The sequence below is a fragment of the Carassius carassius genome, chromosome 41 (genome assembly GCF_963082965.1).
Source record: "Carassius carassius chromosome 41, fCarCar2.1, whole genome shotgun sequence".
NCBI lineage: Eukaryota > Metazoa > Chordata > Actinopteri > Cypriniformes > Cyprinidae > Carassius > Carassius carassius.
The window spans coordinates 19655848-19677549 of NC_081795.1; the positions used below are offsets into that span (position 1 = coordinate 19655848).

A 21702-nucleotide genomic window follows, 5' to 3' on the forward strand; every position below is an offset into this window, starting at 1 on the left:
CCTAATAAAACCATTTCTGCATTTGTGATCGGAGAAACAACAAACAACAATCGCTACTCTACACTGCTCAAAACTCACGTTTGAATCATCATCTCTTTTTATATGTACATGATTGTAAATGTCAGAAGCATCGTATATGCCTAAAGCAGGGGTTTTCAAACTGTGGTTCGCGACTCACTTATGGGTCACAGAATGGAACAAGGTGGGTCGCGCAAAGTCACTTGGCTGCAGCTAAATTTGCGTTTCAATGACACATACACACACACTCACACAGTTCAGTCTAGGGCTGCACGAATGTGACGAGTGGGGCAGGGCCGAGAGCCGTGGGAACGGAGCGAGGCGGGTGGAGTGAGTGATTGGAAATAAGCGACACCTGCGACACTCACCGGTCTCGAGAACCACGGAGGAGATCGGAAGGATACAAAAGAGGAGCATCCATCTCCCCGTCTACTCACTCCAGCCCACCGCCTTGAGCATCCTCGGTGGCAGACTCCTTCGCCCTGCTCGATAGCGCCGCGGATTTACCCCAGCGGCGAGGGATCTTCAGCAGTGCGTCCCTCCTTCCTCCCGGGCCTCAGCACCATTGTAACACATTGAAAACGTCACAATCACGGGAAGATGGAGGCGGGAACCGGGAACCCACTCGTCACAACGATATAGCCCACCAACATTAATATCAAATTAATAACCTTAGCGTGTTTTTTGAATCGCAATTAAGTCCGCGTGGGTTGCGTGTTTTGAAGCGCGGGCGCGCACGAGCTGTAATAACAGTGAAGGTCTCAGAGCAATGTCATTAAAAGGTTCAATCGGTCCGCATTATTAAAAGAGAAAAAACTTGCTCACTTCAATACACTATATTCTGCGTGAGATTGCATACACCAGAAAATTCAAATGTTACGAAAACGGTTTCAGGTTGGCCATGTTCATTAATTTCTATCGTCCGTTTGAAGTCTGCACTTTTTTCGTTTAGGAAACGGTTAGTAAAAAACATTTCACATCTACAGGGTGAACAGGGCACAAACGCAGGGTTAATTGTTACACTACAAGATTTAAATATTTCCACATAACAAAATGTTAAAAAAATGTGCAATACTCCTTGACGTATCATTTCACAATTATTTTAATCTCCATACTGTTTTAGATAGTTTCTCCTTCTAATTTTTTTTTTTTTTAAGTGTTGGATTGTGCTCCGTTCTTGCCGACACACACGGAAGGATCATGAATGCATTTTCTGCAACAAAACACAGCAGTGCAGATTACAGTTCACTGGAGTGAGCCTGTTTCACGTTTTTATGGACACTACATATTTTAACGTCTGTAAACAAAAATGAAAACTTAAATATTAGTTTGGGAACCACTGGCCTAAAGGATTAAAGGTTGTCATATAAAGGAAGAACATATTGATGCAGTTCACTCAGTCTGCTATTTTATTCCAACCATTACTCCTGACCAGACGCGTCCATAAATATTTAGTTTTTAAGTAGAGTTACAATTCAACTAAGTGTAATGGTGCAATGAAAAAAATATTTAGTAGTGCTGTAAGTTTACAGCTGGTGGCCCCTGTTCCGTAAGCGCCACCTTCTGTCAGTGAACTGGTGTTCTCATGCAGCCCCTCTGCTTTCTTGTTTCATTCAGATATGTTTTATGTAGTATAGGTTCATGAAGCTAAAGTCAGACCATTCTGTTTTTGCTTCAAATTTCGGAATTATACAATCTAATTTAAATAAAAAACTTTAGCTTATTCGTTTGGGTTGTGATTAAAATTGCCTCTCATTTTAAATGCAAAGAGCACAGGCAAAGCCTTTGTTTATATGAAGAGATTTCTTTTATTTGTATTATTTATTTGATTTGGGATTAATCGATTATCAATTTCACAAAGAAATAATAAAATGACACCTTTTCATTTATAATTTATCATAAATCTCTTTTTTTTTTAAGAAATCATATTGTGAAATCAGCATAGTGAATCGTATGGCATCGTGGTTGAGTGAATAATTACATCCCTAGTTTTTATTAAAAATAATAATAATAATACTGTATGGAAATATGGCAGTGTAATCAAAGTCAAGAGTCAAGTACTAAACCAATGTTACTTAACAGTGAATCTCAAGGAATATCATGGGCAGTGAATTAATGTCAGCCCATCCTTAATGAAGTTGCTTTGAGTCATAACATGTTCTTGAAGCTGCAATAAAGTGTGTGTGTGTGAGTGTGTGTGTACTGATGTTGTCATGTGTGACAATTTTATTCACATTAGTGACCATTCTGAAGCCGACCATCAGAGTTCACTCACCAGCGATCTGTTCCTCGGTCAGCTGATCTGCCTGCATCAGGGAAAAAAAGAGGGAGAGAAAGAACTCAATCAGCTCAGTGCCACATCACTATCAGACAAGCTCCAGTGTTCACACACACACACACACACACACCTCTGACTAAATGAGCATAATAAAGGACATGCTTAAAAATACTCCTTTACAAATATCCACCGCAGTTATAATTAGACAGTGCCACTTAGGGGGTCATGAATGCGACACACTTAAAATGATTGCGCTTCTCTCTAACACGGGGGTCATTACTCATTAAAGAGGAGAGGATTCATCTGTAGATGTGATTCACTCGGCGTGATTCAGCTGTGTCTTTTCTTCGAGGAGGCAGCAGAACATGCTCCCTCATATTCAAAGGTGGGTGATTCATAAAGCTTGGAGCTTAAAATGGACAGGGTGTAAAATTATTTACAATGAAACAGCAGACATGGCTCCGACTCATCCACATACGAGGCAATGACATAGGCTTTAATACGTTTGGCTCGACATTTGTGAGATGAGAAAATTACTGATATAAATGTCAATAAAAATCTCAATAACAGGAGGACACAGCGAAACACAAGATACACACCTGGGCATAAACACATTTTGTACTGTAAAAGTGCAACAGGAACTGCTGCCTAAATTACAGCATGGGTCAATGAGGCCACCCTTAAAAATATTATTGTTTGCCGTAACCCGACCGACCCTGTCAATTTAAGACCGACTAAATTTTTTCTTTGTTTTTTTTTTGCTTTTAGTCCGACCGACTTACCGGTTGTACATTTGCGTTAAGACAGACCAATTTTATTTTAACTAACTAATACAACTAATACAAAAACAATAAAATAATATGAATTATATTTTAGTAAGTACTGTAAATATATAAATTGCCTAGGCCTACATACAAACGAAGACTACGTTCTTTCTTTAAAAAAAACCCAGTGATGTCATTATGTTTACACGGATGTCACACAATGGCCTGTGCGTTTGCTTCGTCTCATACTCTCATTCAGAGTCAACGGCTTGCGCTTGGTAATGATGGCTGCGGCTGCAGTAAACAAAATGTTCGCTGTCACTGTTCAAAGTCATATGGGTTCGGGCACCATAATACATCTAAAAATGTCAAGAAAACAGCTCGACACCGCTTTAACTCGGCACAAAGTTCTGGAAAAACTGTGCCCAGATCTTTTTCCATTCCGTCTCCCGTCTAGTCTAAAACCGTGACCGTTGTCGACTGTCACTTTATGTTCGAAAATCTATCGCACGAATCGATTGGACCAACCAACACAAGTTTCAAAAAACTTGATTTTAAAAAATAGATTTTAACGGCCTTCTCTCGGAGCGCGTTTTCTTTTCTTTTTATTTTTTTGGAACACGCGTCACAGCAACTGCAGCTTCGAACACACACGAACAACAGCAAATAATAATTGATACAGTGTAAATAATACAGTGTTTCTCTTTTTACAACAGAAATGTGAATTCTGCCTAGTGATGTGTCGTTTGTGAACGAATCGCTCTTTTTGAATGAATCTTTTAGGTGAACGAATCGTTCTCGTTCACATAATCCACTGACTCATATTTCTCGTTCACTTAAGTTCCTCCCTCCACAGCAGTGCGGCGCTATTAGCAGCTCATGCACAGCTCGGTGAACCGGGTATCTCTGTGAAATGTTCATCCTGTCAAAGCATTACTCAACCTCAAGCCAATAGCCTTCGAGTATGACATGTGACAGAGCATGTGATTTGTTGAATGTAGTGAACGAATATGCCCTTCACTGAACGAACAAGTTTCATATGAGTCTTAACGAGATCTACAGATATCGTTCGTGAACGAAATGATGTTCGTGAATGAGTTGAATGATTTAGTACATCTCGCTCGTGAATGAAATGACTGAACTGGTACACATGTTGTTCGTGAATGAGTTGAATGATTTAGTACATCTCGCTCGTGAATGAAATGACTGAACTGGTACACATGTTGTTCGTGAATGAGTTGAATGATTTAGTACATCTCGCTCGTGAATGAAATGACTGAACTGGTACACATGTTGTTCGTGAATGAGCTGAATGATTTAGTACATCTCGTTCGTGAATGAAATGACTGATCTGATACCAATGTCGTTCGTGAACGATTTAAATGAACGGATACATGTAGTTCGTGAATTAAATGAACTGGTACATAGTTTATCTTGTTCGTGAGCGAAATGAATGAGAGTAAAAATGCAAAGCGCAATTATAGGTAGTGTGCACATACGCTTGTTTTCATGTTTAGCATACAGAACATAACTACACGTTTAATCCCCGATTTATGAAGGTGAATATATAATATACGCACTGTCTGACCAAACAATTAAAATGCTAATTATGCAATAAAACCTTGTGCTTTGTTCATCTGAACAACTTAATTAGACTTTATATATTAAAATGCGATTATGCACACATTTTAATTAAGCCAAATCAGTTTTTGTAACAAGTGAATACGTTCGTTGACTTAAGACATAACACATAAGAAACTCTTTTTGCCACCTGCTGGCATATTTTGTGTAATACGAAGAAATGGTTACTGAACGAATCAGTGAACAAATCTTAACAAATCATTTTGGTGAACGAACTGAAAATGAACGAAATCTCTTGAAAGAATCATAATTTCCACCATTAAGCCGGTATACACGACAGTCTCATGCATACAGATTCGGGCTAGAATCGCCTACGTATGCGATTTTTTGTTGTTGTTGACATTTCTAATCATAAACACAGCCATGTTGAAGCCTGCAGTAAATGTTTTGTGTTATGGCAGTCCACTCTGCTTATTGTTTTTCGAAAATGTTGCACCCGTTTGTCATTGTGCACGAAACTTCACGCCAATAAATCATCAGAAATATTGGTCTTTACCAATATACTGAATCTTTACATTCGTACTGCCTGTTTTCCGTGGATTTACCTATATTCCGCTTTAAACTGTAAACTCCGTTTTTATGACTGGATTCCGCAATTCCCTCCGCGTTTTCTGCATCGATGAAATCATAGTGACGTGACATTCAGCCAAGTATGGTGAACCATACTCATAATTTGTGCTCTGCATTTAACCCATCCGAAGTGCACACACACACAGCAGTGAACACACACCCGGAGCAGTGGGCAGCCATTTATGCTGCGGCGCCCGGGGAGCAGTTGGGGGTTCGATGCCTTGCTCAAGGGCATCTAAGTCGTGGTATTGAGGGTGGAGAGAGCACTGTACATGCACTCACCCCACCCACAATTCCTGCCGGCCTGAGACTCGAACTCACAACCTTTCGATTGCCAGTCCGACTCTCTAACCATTAGGCCACAATTTCCCAATCATAGGGCCATAGTTGTGGTATGCCAGCTCTATCTTGCAATGGACACACGCCACAACGTTCTCTTTACGTTTCCCCGCGCCCTCAAATCAAAACACTGCTGACTCCTAGCAGTATGCCATGGCAGAATGCGATTTCGGCCGCAGTGCTGGTCTCCTTCCGCTTTGTGGGTGACGTAAACGCGTTGTGTCACATTAAAAAAAAATCATTGCGAAAGAACCTGACGTGAGATTTAAAATAAGTTAAAAGAGGCTTCGAGGCAGAGGAATTTGCCTTGATCATTTTTTGTAATCGAGTTACTCGAGGAATCGTTTCAGCCCTAAATGAACACTTGTCACTCAAATCAAACAGAAACTTTTTTTTCAAAGTGACAACCCAAGAAAGCAAAGTAAACGGTCTCTTATTTGTAGGTTGCAGTGACACCTATGGAAGCATATGGGTAGCATTATTCAATTTGGAATGTAATATGCAAAATGACAATGCAATATATAAAATGTCAATGCATTTCTTTATTTACATTTACATTTTCCAATACATTTGTGCAACGTATGGTGCAAAATGAAAATGAAAAATAAATTACATAATTTTCATTTGCCATTTCACACACTAGTTTTAATCTGTAAAATGAATACTAATTTTAACGCTTTATAAGTTGCAAAATTAAAATTAAAATGTATTACAGAAATGATTAGATACGTATAAAATGTTCAAGCAAAAACTGTGGCAAAATTAATATTCAAATGCTATTTTTCTTAATTGCATTAACACTCACAGTCAAGACACTTACGATTGCATTTTGATTCAATGTCCTGCAATGAATGTAGCAAAATTCAATGTGCACATTGAAAATGCATTCCGAGCCGATCACGTCTCCGCCCCCTCACGCAACACGACAATCACTGAGTGAACAAGCCGGGGCTTGCAGAAGGTCAAGAGACTCAAGAGGATTTAAGTGAGAGAAAATGGACAAGACAGTTGGTCCGTGTACGTCACAGGTGTCTATGCGTGTACGTTTTGATCATTTCGGTTTATGGCTTCAATATTTCATTCGCACTTGTGGGCGGAGCTGAAACGCTGCTTTCATCTGATTGGCCGAATCGCTCAACCTTCATCTCGGTCTTTTCATTCTTTCAGGCAGAATAACAGTCAGTACGAGTGAAGCACTGTAATGTCTGAAACCACCGCTCACTGTTAATTAGCATAATATTTGAATCAGATGTAGCTCGGCACATAATTCGTGCTGCTGAGACCTGCAAATTATTTCTAGGTTGTAGTATTGTATGAATATTGTCCCATACTGATAAATACAGTGCAAATAGTTCTGTCTCTTTGGAAAAAAGTGAAGTGGAAATAAAAATCAATAATAGACTGAACAGTTCCATGTCTGTAACATTTGCCACTCTCATCTTTTAAGTCATAAGGCACTAGGTATGTGTGTGTGTGACATTAATAAATAATTGTGAAAATTAATATAGTTACATTTCTTAAATAAATTAGTAATATTTGTTTTATTACATACTAAATTGAATGATGTTTCTCTTTTTAGTCTTCTTTGTTGGGCTTGAGAAAGACAACATATGTTTACCGTATTTTCCGGACTATAAGTCGCACTTATTTTCATAGTTTGGCTGGTCCTGTGACTTACAGTCAGGTGTGACTTATTTATCAAAATTAATTTGACATGAACCAAGAAAAACATTACCGTTTACAGCCACGAGAGAGAAAAATACTGGTAACATTATTATTATTATTTATTATGAGAGTAATTGACACAGACTAGAACTTTAATGTTTCACCAAATTCAGCTCAGATCTTCAGACTCGTCTGACTCGTGTTGCTGTATAACTGGCCAGACATACCTTCCCAAAAAATCCTATTTAATTCTATTTCATAAATGTAACTATATTTATTTTCACTTCACTGGTATCCAAGGAGACAGAACTATTTGCACTGGTTTTATCAGTGGGACAATATTTATACAATACAGTAACCTATAAATAATTTAACGGGGTCTCCGACAGGTCTCAGGAGCACAAATTATGTGCCCAGCTACATCTGATTCAAATATTATGCTAATTAACAGTGAGCGGTGGTTTCAGACATTACAGTGCCGCACTTGTACTGACTCTTATTCTGCCTGAAAGAATGAAAAGACTGAGCTGAAGGTTGAGCGATTCGGCCAATCAGATGAAAGCAGCGTTTCAGCTCCGCCCACAAGTGCGAATGAAATATTGAAGCCATAAACCGAAATGATGAAGATAAATGGAGCGGACCAAATGGAACGGACCAACTGTCTTGTCCATGTTCTCTCACTTGAATCCTCTCGAATCTTGAGTCTCTTGACCTTCTGCAAGCCCCGCCTTGTTCACGCAGTGATTGACGTGGCGCGAGGGGGCGGAGACGTGATCGGCTCGGAATGCATTTGGGTGATTCTCACGAAATCGTAGTTTCAAAGATTTCATATGACATTTTAAAAAATGTTTGTATCAACAAGTTTTCTTATTAAGCATTAAGACCCAGGTCTGAAGTGTCGGTGACCATAAATTTAAAAAGGTTTTACTGACAATTTAACAACTTTTTGAACATATTTTCCAAAACATGTCCTTAAAAATCTCATTACCGTAACACTCTGAAAAGTCCAGTGCCATGGGGAAAAATAATACATTTTCACATTTTAAAAAATGGTTTATTAACAGTCATGCACAGTTACTTGAAACTCTGAAATAAAATATATTTTTCTAATAACATTTTTATGTGATTTTCAATGATTTCTCTCATTACCGCAACATCTTCTGCATTTTGCAGCCAATTTTTAAAATTTTTTTCATTAAAAACTGAAATATTTTCAAAATGATGTTGCAAACCTGAAAGAACATAATGTATAGATTCTGCACATACATTTAAAAGCAGACTACTATTTTTCATTTTTTTTTAAATAAATATTAAAAGAACACATGTTGCGGTAATGATACATAGGTTACGAAAATGAGGTTCATGATTTCGGTAATGATAATAGGCATATTAAGTATGTGGTATAGTCAAACAAATAATATTTACTGTAGAAAATAAATTACATAATATTGGCATAAATTATTTTGCAGTGCTTCAAAACTAGATAACAAAAGGTAAAAACACCAGGGGCCATTTTCACAAAACGTTGCCTCTAACTCCTCATCTTTAGGACTCCTAAATTTTTGTTCTTGGAGTACTTCACAAAGTGTTTTTATGTAAAAATCAGCTCTTAAATCTGTGAAAAGTTAGTGGTAGTCAAGAGGACACCTAAATCACAAAAACCAAATCATAAACAATCCTAAAATGGCTGTTTCCACAGCAATCCATTTGGGATTTCTTTTACCTTTGTATTAAAACTTACTGTCATATCAGCCATAATAATTCTAGTCTGTTAATTAAAAGGCTTCTTATACATATAACAATTATTTATAAGATGCAGACATGTTGAGGCTGACAATTAGCTGAACATATGCTTGTTTAATTAGTGACACTTAGCAGCCTTTATTTTAAAAACTTTATTTGAAAATAGCAACATTTTTATTTTGAAATCTTTGATTATGGCAACATATCGCATTCTAAAATATTTCTATTATAAAATAACTGACAGAGACCCATCCCCTATCAGCCAATCACTGTGGGTGTAGTTAGTAATCATGCTGACATCATCCATACCAAAAAGGTCATCCTCTTTTTCTTAGCTTAAGATTTCTCCCCATTCCTTAGTAAAATTCTGTCTAAGCTACTTTATGAATAGGTTTTATGAGAAAACTCGTACCTAAAGACTTTTAATGCTGTTAAGGAGAACTCTTAGTGGCAAGAAAATTTTTTTTGTGAATACAGAATATTATATTGTTGTGAGCAAAGAAGCAGTTTAAAGGGCACCCTGTGGATTTCCACAAAAATAAATACTTAGTGCGATGTTAGAAAACAAAGAAGACATTAATATTAGTATTGTAATTTTAGTTTTATTATTTAAAATTATTCACAATACATTACAAAATAATGTTTCTTATTTTATTTTATATTTAATGTAATAATCATATAATTATGTAATAATTATTATTTAATAGTCATTGACAGTGGGAATGTAGTCTTTGATAACTCTGGATTTTTTTCTTTATGGCTACTGAAAGAGTTGGTTCTGGTAAAGCGTATACCCAAGTGTGAACATCTAAAGTTTTTCCAAAATCGCTCATTCCTAAAAGGATGGTTCACAATATATTTTTCTTTTTTCCATAAAGATGTTCTCCTTCAATTTAACCCTAAACATTCTATAATAATTGTTTTTGAATTAGAATTTAACCCTCTGGAGTCTAAGGGTATTTTTGGGGCCTGGAGAAGTTTTGTCATGCCCTGACATTTGTGCTTTTTTCAGTTTCTTATAAATATCTAAATGGGTAAAGTCTAATCTCACTGTAATCAGCACAAACTGGGCTGTAATAATATGTGAAATGCATGTATGTACATTATTGTGTTTTTGAGAAAAAAAATATGCATGGTTAGTGAAAAACTAAAAATGTTAAAACACTTGAATAAGGCAAAAAAACACATAAAGAACAATGGTTCCCGGGATTTTTGAGAACTGGAGCTTGTAGCCTAGAATTTTTCTTTCTAAATGATGTGAGAATCATCTTGTTTACTCACTCACAGAAAACAATATATTGATTTAAATTTTCTAAGACACTTTTTGTTGGTAAAAGTCATATGCGAGTAGGCGTCAACTACCATGAATATCATTGTGATTTACACCTGAGAAGACAAAGGCCTGCATAATGAGCTGCATAATGAGCCATTCAGTCATCTGTGCCACTGTGAGTGAGGAGTTACAAGAGAGAATGTGAGAACAAAATAAATCTATATAATTTTATGTTTGTAGTTTATTAAGAATATATTTAATTATCCCACAACATAATTTAATATCCACTTGGGGGAGCAATTAAACAGTTTATTAGAAACAATCAAAGCTGACTTTCAAACAAATTGTTTGGCATCCTTACTCCAGTCACACAATCGTTCAGAAATCCTTTTAACAATCTTATTTTCTACAAAAAAACATTTATTGTTATTATTATTATCATTATTATTAATGTTGAAAAGAGCTGAGAATATTTTTCTGGGTTTTTAGGGGGAATAAATTGAAAGAAAAGCATAGTTTTTACATTTGTTACAGTTATGTATTTGTTACATTTATATTATTTCCATCAAGCTTTTGAATGGTATAGTATTGTATATTGTTATTGAAACTTCATAAAGTTTCACTTGATTATACATTTAGTCAGGAATTATAGTTTGGAAAAAGTATTTGGAAAAAGTCTAACTAGTAAAATGTTTACACGTTATGTGAAAAAAAAAAAATTGTGCGCGTAAATGACCCTCAAAAAATATTGCGGAGGATGAGAACATTAGTCATGGACACTTTATATTTCCACTATTGTATCATTATTATTATACATGAATATTCAGTCTGTCATTTTACTGTCATGTGAAAAATTATAGAAGAATATCCATTTACTTTTTTCAGAATATTTTAATTTTAATTAGTTTAAATTACATCATAACAAAAGTTAAGATACAGCTGGACGCATTGCGGTAATGAGAATTTCATCAGAAAATGCAATAAAATGCAAAAATAATTAATTTCTATGTTGAAATTACTCTTTGTGCAAGGTAGAGAACAGTATTGTCTTTATTATGGTGTTTTTATATATTACTAAATTGCATGTTTAATATCTAAAATAACTAGTGCCATGGCGTTTCAACAGTTTCGTGAGAATGACCCATTTTCAATGTGCACATTGAATTTTGCTACATTCATTGCAGGACATTAAATCAAAATGCAATCGTAAGTGTCTTGACTGTGAGTGTTAATGCAATTAAGACACACGCCACAACGTTCTCTTTACGTTTCCCCGCGCCCTCAAATCAAAACACTGCTGACTCCTAGCAGTATGCCATGGCAGAATGCGATTTCGGCCGCAGTGCTGGTCTCCTTCCGCTTTGTGGGTGACGTAAACGCGTTGTGTCACATTAAAAAAAAATCATTGCGAAAGAACCTGACGTGAGATTTAAAATAAGTTAAAAGAGGCTTCGAGGCAGAGGAATTTGCCTTGATCATTTTTTGTAATCGAGTTACTCGAGGAATCGTTTCAGCCCTAAATGAACACTTGTCACTCAAATCAAACAGAAACTTTTTTTTCAAAGTGACAACCCAAGAAAGCAAAGTAAACGGTCTCTTATTTGTAGGTTGCAGTGACACCTATGGAAGCATATGGGTAGCATTATTCAATTTGGAATGTAATATGCAAAATGACAATGCAATATATAAAATGTCAATGCATTTCTTTATTTACATTTACATTTTCCAATACATTTGTGCAACGTATGGTGCAAAATGAAAATGAAAAATAAATTACATAATTTTCATTTGCCATTTCACACACTAGTTTTAATCTGTAAAATGAATACTAATTTTAACGCTTTATAAGTTGCAAAATTAAAATTAAAATGTATTACAGAAATGATTAGATACGTATAAAATGTTCAAGCAAAAACTGTGGCAAAATTAATATTCAAATGCTATTTTTCTTAATTGCATTAACACTCACAGTCAAGACACTTACGATTGCATTTTGATTCAATGTCCTGCAATGAATGTAGCAAAATTCAATGTGCACATTGAAAATGCATTCCGAGCCGATCACGTCTCCGCCCCCTCACGCAACACGACAATCACTGAGTGAACAAGCCGGGGCTTGCAGAAGGTCAAGAGACTCAAGAGGATTTAAGTGAGAGAAAATGGACAAGACAGTTGGTCCGTGTACGTCACAGGTGTCTATGCGTGTACGTTTTGATCATTTCGGTTTATGGCTTCAATATTTCATTCGCACTTGTGGGCGGAGCTGAAACGCTGCTTTCATCTGATTGGCCGAATCGCTCAACCTTCATCTCGGTCTTTTCATTCTTTCAGGCAGAATAACAGTCAGTACGAGTGAAGCACTGTAATGTCTGAAACCACCGCTCACTGTTAATTAGCATAATATTTGAATCAGATGTAGCTCGGCACATAATTCGTGCTGCTGAGACCTGCAAATTATTTCTAGGTTGTAGTATTGTATGAATATTGTCCCATACTGATAAATACAGTGCAAATAGTTCTGTCTCTTTGGAAAAAAGTGAAGTGGAAATAAAAATCAATAATAGACTGAACAGTTCCATGTCTGTAACATTTGCCACTCTCATCTTTTAAGTCATAAGGCACTAGGTATGTGTGTGTGTGACATTAATAAATAATTGTGAAAATTAATATAGTTACATTTCTTAAATAAATTAGTAATATTTGTTTTATTACATACTAAATTGAATGATGTTTCTCTTTTTAGTCTTCTTTGTTGGGCTTGAGAAAGACAACATATGTTTACCGTATTTTCCGGACTATAAGTCGCACTTATTTTCATAGTTTGGCTGGTCCTGTGACTTACAGTCAGGTGTGACTTATTTATCAAAATTAATTTGACATGAACCAAGAAAAACATTACCGTTTACAGCCACGAGAGAGAAAAATACTGGTAACATTATTATTATTATTTATTATGAGAGTAATTGACACAGACTAGAACTTTAATGTTTCACCAAATTCAGCTCAGATCTTCAGACTCGTCTGACTCGTGTTGCTGTATAACTGGCCAGACATACCTTCCCAAAAAATCCTATTTAATTCTATTTCATAAATGTAACTATATTTATTTTCACTTCACTGGTATCCAAGGAGACAGAACTATTTGCACTGGTTTTATCAGTGGGACAATATTTATACAATACAGTAACCTATAAATAATTTAACGGGGTCTCCGACAGGTCTCAGGAGCACAAATTATGTGCCCAGCTACATCTGATTCAAATATTATGCTAATTAACAGTGAGCGGTGGTTTCAGACATTACAGTGCCGCACTTGTACTGACTCTTATTCTGCCTGAAAGAATGAAAAGACTGAGCTGAAGGTTGAGCGATTCGGCCAATCAGATGAAAGCAGCGTTTCAGCTCCGCCCACAAGTGCGAATGAAATATTGAAGCCATAAACCGAAATGATGAAGATAAATGGAGCGGACCAAATGGAACGGACCAACTGTCTTGTCCATGTTCTCTCACTTGAATCCTCTCGAATCTTGAGTCTCTTGACCTTCTGCAAGCCCCGCCTTGTTCACGCAGTGATTGACGTGGCGCGAGGGGGCGGAGACGTGATCGGCTCGGAATGCATTTGGGTGATTCTCACGAAATCGTAGTTTCAAAGATTTCATATGACATTTTAAAAAATGTTTGTATCAACAAGTTTTCTTATTAAGCATTAAGACCCAGGTCTGAAGTGTCGGTGACCATAAATTTAAAAAGGTTTTACTGACAATTTAACAACTTTTTGAACATATTTTCCAAAACATGTCCTTAAAAATCTCATTACCGTAACACTCTGAAAAGTCCAGTGCCATGGGGAAAAATAATACATTTTCACATTTTAAAAAATGGTTTATTAACAGTCATGCACAGTTACTTGAAACTCTGAAATAAAATATATTTTTCTAATAACATTTTTATGTGATTTTCAATGATTTCTCTCATTACCGCAACATCTTCTGCATTTTGCAGCCAATTTTTAAAATTTTTTTCATTAAAAACTGAAATATTTTCAAAATGATGTTGCAAACCTGAAAGAACATAATGTATAGATTCTGCACATACATTTAAAAGCAGACTACTATTTTTCATTTTTTTTTAAATAAATATTAAAAGAACACATGTTGCGGTAATGATACATAGGTTACGAAAATGAGGTTCATGATTTCGGTAATGATAATAGGCATATTAAGTATGTGGTATAGTCAAACAAATAATATTTACTGTAGAAAATAAATTACATAATATTGGCATAAATTATTTTGCAGTGCTTCAAAACTAGATAACAAAAGGTAAAAACACCAGGGGCCATTTTCACAAAACGTTGCCTCTAACTCCTCATCTTTAGGACTCCTAAATTTTTGTTCTTGGAGTACTTCACAAAGTGTTTTTATGTAAAAATCAGCTCTTAAATCTGTGAAAAGTTAGTGGTAGTCAAGAGGACACCTAAATCACAAAAACCAAATCATAAACAATCCTAAAATGGCTGTTTCCACAGCAATCCATTTGGGATTTCTTTTACCTTTGTATTAAAACTTACTGTCATATCAGCCATAATAATTCTAGTCTGTTAATTAAAAGGCTTCTTATACATATAACAATTATTTATAAGATGCAGACATGTTGAGGCTGACAATTAGCTGAACATATGCTTGTTTAATTAGTGACACTTAGCAGCCTTTATTTTAAAAACTTTATTTGAAAATAGCAACATTTTTATTTTGAAATCTTTGATTATGGCAACATATCTCATTCTAAAATATTTCTATTATAAAATAACTGACAGAGACCCATCCCCTATCAGCCAATCACTGTGGGTGTAGTTAGTAATCATGCTGACATCATCCATACCAAAAAGGTCATCCTCTTTTTCTTAGCTTAAGATTTCTCCCCATTCCTTAGTAAAATTCTGTCTAAGCTACTTTATGAATAGGTTTTATGAGAAAACTCGTACCTAAAGACTTTTAATGCTGTTAAGGAGAACTCTTAGTGGCAAGAAAATTTTTTTTGTGAATACAGAATATTATATTGTTGTGAGCAAAGAAGCAGTTTAAAGGGCACCCTGTGGATTTCCACAAAAATAAATACTTAGTGCGATGTTAGAAAACAAAGAAGACATTAATATTAGTATTGTAATTTTAGTTTTATTATTTAAAATTATTCACAATACATTACAAAATAATGTTTCTTATTTTATTTTATATTTAATGTAATAATCATATAATTATGTAATAATTATTATTTAATAGTCATTGACAGTGGGAATGTAGTCTTTGATAACTCTGGATTTTTTTCTTTATGGCTACTGAAAGAGTTGGTTCTGGTAAAGCGTATACCCAAGTGTGAACATCTAAAGTTTTTCCAAAATCGCTCATTCCTAAAAGGATGGTTCACAATATATTTTTCTTTTTTCCATAAAGATGTTCTCCTTCAATTTAACCCTAAACATTCTATAATAATTGTTTTTGAATTAGAATTTAACCCTCTGGAGTCTAAGGGTATTTTTGGGGCCTGGAGAAGTTTTGTCATGCCCTGACATTTGTGCTTTTTTCAGTTTCTTATAAATATCTAAATGGGTAAAGTCTAATCTCACTGTAATCAGCACAAACTGGGCTGTAATAATATGTGAAATGCATGTATGTACATTATTGTGTTTTTGAGAAAAAAAATATGCATGGTTAGTGAAAAACTAAAAATGTTAAAACACTTGAATAAGGCAAAAAAACACATAAAGAACAATGGTTCCCGGGATTTTTGAGAACTGGAGCTTGTAGCCTAGAATTTTTCTTTCTAAATGATGTGAGAATCATCTTGTTTACTCACTCACAGAAAACAATATATTGATTTAAATTTTCTAAGACACTTTTTGTTGGTAAAAGTCATATGCGAGTAGGCGTCAACTACCATGAATATCATTGTGATTTACACCTGAGAAGACAAAGGCCTGCATAATGAGCTGCATAATGAGCCATTCAGTCATCTGTGCCACTGTGAGTGAGGAGTTACAAGAGAGAATGTGAGAACAAAATAAATCTATATAATTTTATGTTTGTAGTTTATTAAGAATATATTTAATTATCCCACAACATAATTTAATATCCACTTGGGGGAGCAATTAAACAGTTTATTAGAAACAATCAAAGCTGACTTTCAAACAAATTGTTTGGCATCCTTACTCCAGTCACACAATCGTTCAGAAATCCTTTTAACAATCTTATTTTCTACAAAAAAACATTTATTGTTATTATTATTATCATTATTATTAATGTTGAAAAGAGCTGAGAATATTTTTCTGGGTTTTTAGGGGGAATAAATTGAAAGAAAAGCATAGTTTTTACATTTGTTACAGTTATGTATTTGTTACATTTATATTATTTCCATCAAGCTTTTGAATGGTATAGTATTGTATATTGTTATTGAAACTTCATAAAGTTTCACTTGATTATACATTTAGTCAGGAATTATAGTTTGGAAAAAGTATTTGGAAAAAGTCTAACTAGTAAAATGTTTACACGTTATGTGAAAAAAAAAAAATTGTGCGCGTAAATGACCCTCAAAAAATATTGCGGAGGATGAGAACATTAGTCATGGACACTTTATATTTCCACTATTGTATCATTATTATTATACATGAATATTCAGTCTGTCATTTTACTGTCATGTGAAAAATTATAGAAGAATATCCATTTACTTTTTTCAGAATATTTTAATTTTAATTAGTTTAAATTACATCATAACAAAAGTTAAGATACAGCTGGACGCATTGCGGTAATGAGAATTTCATCAGAAAATGCAATAAAATGCAAAAATAATTAATTTCTATGTTGAAATTACTCTTTGTGCAAGGTAGAGAACAGTATTGTCTTTATTATGGTGTTTTTATATATTACTAAATTGCATGTTTAATATCTAAAATAACTAGTGCCATGGCGTTTCAACAGTTTCGTGAGAATGACCCATTTTCAATGTGCACATTGAATTTTGCTACATTCATTGCAGGACATTAAATCAAAATGCAATCGTAAGTGTCTTGACTGTGAGTGTTAATGCAATTAAGAAAAATAGCATTTGAATGATAATTTTGCCACAGTTTTTTCTTGAACATGTTATACATATCTAATCATTTCTGTAATACATTTTCATTTTAATTTTGCAACTTATAAAGCGTTAAAATTAGTATTCATTTTACAGATTAAAACTAGTGTGAAATGGCAAATGAAAATTATGTAATTTATTTTTCATTTTCATTTTGCACCATACGTTGCACAAATGTATTGGAAAATGTAAATGTAAATACAGAAATGCATTGCCATTTTACATATTGCATTGTCATTTTTGCATATAACATTCCAAATTGAATAATGCTACCCATATGCTTCCATACACCTAGCGGTGGATGCAAGTATAACAGTCAGACCCAGTCAGTGACGTCACGATATGCTAATTTGTTTAAATTCCTACCTACGTTATCACCATCACCAATTTATTATTTCTTTTACATTGAAACTTGAAAATATATATATATAGACCTACCTACTGACCAATTTTTTTTTTTACTGCAAACCAAAATATTTTTAAGGATGGCCTGACATGATAATCACATGAAAAAATGAAAAAAGGCAACTTATAAAATTACTTGAACGGTCTGTTCTATGATGAGGGTATTTTAATCTCTATATTAAAAATCACTGTGATTTTTTTTTTTTGGGAGGAAGAATGTAAAAAAAAACAAATTACAGTATATTTTATATAAATATTTGCAGTATTTCTCAGAGGGCGGGCTTCAGGTATAACTCGTTTTAAGTAATGTTGCTTCATATAACATTATCCAGAGAAAACAAATGTTAATCATAAATCCCCTGTGATGTTTGTACTCGCTACTGTATACAGGCCACCAGGGCACCATACAGACTTTATTAAAGAGTTTGCCGATTTTATATCAGAGTTAGTTCTGGCTGCAGATAAAGTTTTATTTGTTGTTGATTTTAATATCCATGTTGATAATGAAAAAGATGCATTTTAAACTCTACTGTGGTTAGACAACATGTTATGTCCTACACATTAGTGCTGGGCGGTATACTGGTTCAAACCGAATACCGGTGTTTATTTTTCATATGATATTAATTTTTAAAATGCTGCAGTACTTGTATGACACTTTTTGTTCGGAAAGCGGTACTGCGTGACATTGTTTCAGAGGGGTCCTTTTTTACTGTTGCACACAGCTGAATGTGTTACTAAGCGTGACAGTGAAGATGAATAAAATAAAAGAAAGTTCGGAAACTGAAGTTGTAGAACTTGATGACACTGAAGAACTTGTGCCAAAAAGAGGAGCTGTGGTTTTTAAAAAAAATGTGACGTCGACCAAACAACTATTTTCTGAAAATGTTGTCGGGCTAAAGTTGTCGCCAGACGAGCAATTTACTCAACCACCGCCATAAACATGCCTTGGAATATCAAGAATGGAATCAGCGTCCTCCACATCGGCAGGTAACACTGCAAAAATTAAACAAGTCAAAGTCAATCAAGTTTCTAGAGGAACTGATAAGAAAAGCAAACGGTGGATTGAGATTACAAACTATCATGGTCCACCTAGCCAAAGACATGATCCCGCTTAAAGGGATAGTTCACTCAAAAATCATAACTATGTCATTAATGACTCACCCTCATGTCGTTCCAAACCAGTAAGACCTCCATTTATCGTCAGAACACAGTTTAAGATATTTTAGATTTAGTCCGAGAGCTCTCAGTCCCTTCATTGAAACTGTGTGTGCGGTATACTGTCCATGTCCAGAAAGGTAAGAAAAACATCTTCAAAGTAGTCCATGTGACATCAGAGGGTCAGTTAGAATATTTTGAAGCATTGAAAATACATTTTGGTCTAAAAATAGCAAAAACTATGACTTTATTCAGCATTGTCTTCTCTTCCGTGTCTGTTGTGAGTAGGGATTGGTATCGTTAAGGTTTTAACGGTATTACTACTCTTACCAATACTGCTTAACGGTCCGGTACTTTAACGGTATTCTTATCGGTACTTTGTGTTGTGTTAGGCAGTCGAAAACTTTGCATTTCTCTGTCTGCACATAATGCACGCAAAAAATTTTTGTTGCACTTATGACAACCAGCGTTATCTGCATCAACTCTAGTGAAGTATAACCACACTTTGGAACGTTTTGCTGTCTCGGCCATCGTCACTCTTTGTATTAAGCAGGAGTTTTCGTACTGTAAGGGGCCGTTCACATATCGCGTCTAAAAACGCGTGGGAAACGCTAGGCACGCCGCTTTCTGATTTTTTCCCCAAAGCCTTCGGGCACTTGCGCTCTTGAGGAGTCTGCCATTGCTAAGCAACCATGACCTGCTCTCTCCATGAAGACGCGGAAATTTCAGCAATGGATAAATGGATTTACAGCACTAAAAACTGCTTGCAGTAGCTCTGCTACTAAATTAATTTAAAAATCCACATACAGGTATCAGCTGTTCCTTCATCTTGACTAAGCTTTCAACGTTGTTACGGAAAAGGTGAGGGAGCTACATGACCTGCGGTGCGCTTGCGGCATTCTGAAAAGTTGAGATGCGGTGAGATGTGATGCGGTGCGTACGCGCCTGGAAAAAAGGAGCTCGTCGCACCGCTTCCATTATGAGGGCGCATACCGTGCGCCTACATTTGAAATAACGAACTTTAGCGTGCAAAAGACGTGATATGTGAACGGCCCCTTATGCATATGTGTGTGCCACGCTCGTTCTTTTGGTGTGTGTGTGTGTGTGACTGACAGACAGCCTCCGCGGCGCGCATGAGAGATCTCGCAGATCTCGCAGACAAACGTCTTAACCCTTTCACGCATAGTGGTCACTACAGTGGACAGCTATTAAAAAAATTTTTTCTTGAATTTGCACAGGTTTTTATGGCAAAGTTGCACATCAATCTCTTCATTGGACCCTGGTGCATCATCCTATAAATTGCAACCAAGTGGCAAGCCTTTGTGTTTCGATTTTTTCACCCTCCAAACCAAGATGGCCAAGGGTCAGTCAGACATGCCAAGTTGCTCCAGAATATCCACCCATTCCTTCTATCCTAGGAGACTCTTGTAGGTAAAAAAAAATATTGCAGCATAAAGCAATATCTAATGAGTCATATCACAGTAAAATTTTCCAAGTTTTGATTTTAGATTGAGAGAAAACTCTGATTAATCACATGTCCACTGTAGTGGACGTCATGCATGCAATGGCTATATTTCAGCTACAATTCATAATTATAATGTGAATATTGTTTTTGAAATTTTAAACTTAAACTTAATATGCATTGACTTTCTACTGTAAATAAATGTATTTGTATTATTAGAATGTAATTTTCATTGACATCGAAAAAAGTCATGTGATTACATAATGTATGACACTTGTAATGCATTACTTTACTTGTTAGATCAAAAAGTAATCTGATTTTATAATGCATGTTATTGTAATGTGTTTTTTACTAATAACATCAAAAAGTAATCTGATTACGTAATGCATGTTACTTTTAATGCGTTTCTTTACTCATAACATCAAAAAGTAATCTGATTACATAATGCATGTTACTTGTAATGCGTTTCCTTTCTCATAACATCAAAAAGTAATCTGATTATGTAATGTGCGTTATTGTAATGCGTTTTTTTACTCATAACATCAAAAAGTAATCTGATTACGTAATGCATGTTACTTGTAATGCGTTTCTTTACTCGTTACATCAAAAAGTAATCTGATTAGGTAATCCACATTACTTGTAGTTAATTACTTGTTAGATAAAAAAGTAATCTGATTAGGTAATGCATGTTACTTGTAACACATTACTTTACTTGTAACATCAAAAAAGTAATCTGAATGGGTTATGCATGTTACTTGTAATGCGTTACCCCCAACACTGATCATTTCAGATGAGATTGAAATAACGTATCGCTAGGTTTTCTCAGAGGAGGGCTATGATAGAAATGTGGATGTCCATCTTGAACATAATCATAATTATCAGCTAATAAGGGTAAATCTCCATACTCTGGTGCACTGGAGGGAGCATCTGAGTGGTTTCCACAGTTGTCCCTTGACAGGCTGTAGAAAATTCTGATGGAATCACGTCCTCATGTTCTGATATCATAGATACGCGAAGTGCAACTTGTATGAAGTTGTATGAAGCCATTGCAATATTTTGCATTTATATTTTTTGCATATATTTTATAGTTTTCACATGATTTGATATAATTGCATTGATTAGTTTGTTAAATTCACATACTTTATCTGTTTGATTATTGTCTTATATTTAATACAGTATATCTTCAGTTTAAACCAACCGCATGCTGTCTACTCAAGTGGACATCTGAAGATCTCTTTGAAAAATTTGTAAAAAAAATAAAATA

General features: G+C 35.2%; 1 protein-coding gene across 2 annotated transcripts in view; it reads right to left on the minus strand.

Moving 5' to 3' along the window:
- The window catches only part of calm3a (calmodulin 3a (phosphorylase kinase, delta)), a 59125-nt gene that overhangs the window by 11546 nt on the left and 25877 nt on the right, over window positions 1–21702 (minus strand). Inside the window, exon 2 of one of the 2 annotated variants that reach the window (XM_059533460.1) lies at window positions 2294–2324. In XM_059533460.1, coding sequence (XP_059389443.1) covers window positions 2294–2324 — 31 coding nt within the window. Of the gene's footprint in view, window positions 1–2293; window positions 2331–21702 lie in introns of those variants that run through there. The other variant, XM_059533459.1, reaches the window with a different exon arrangement.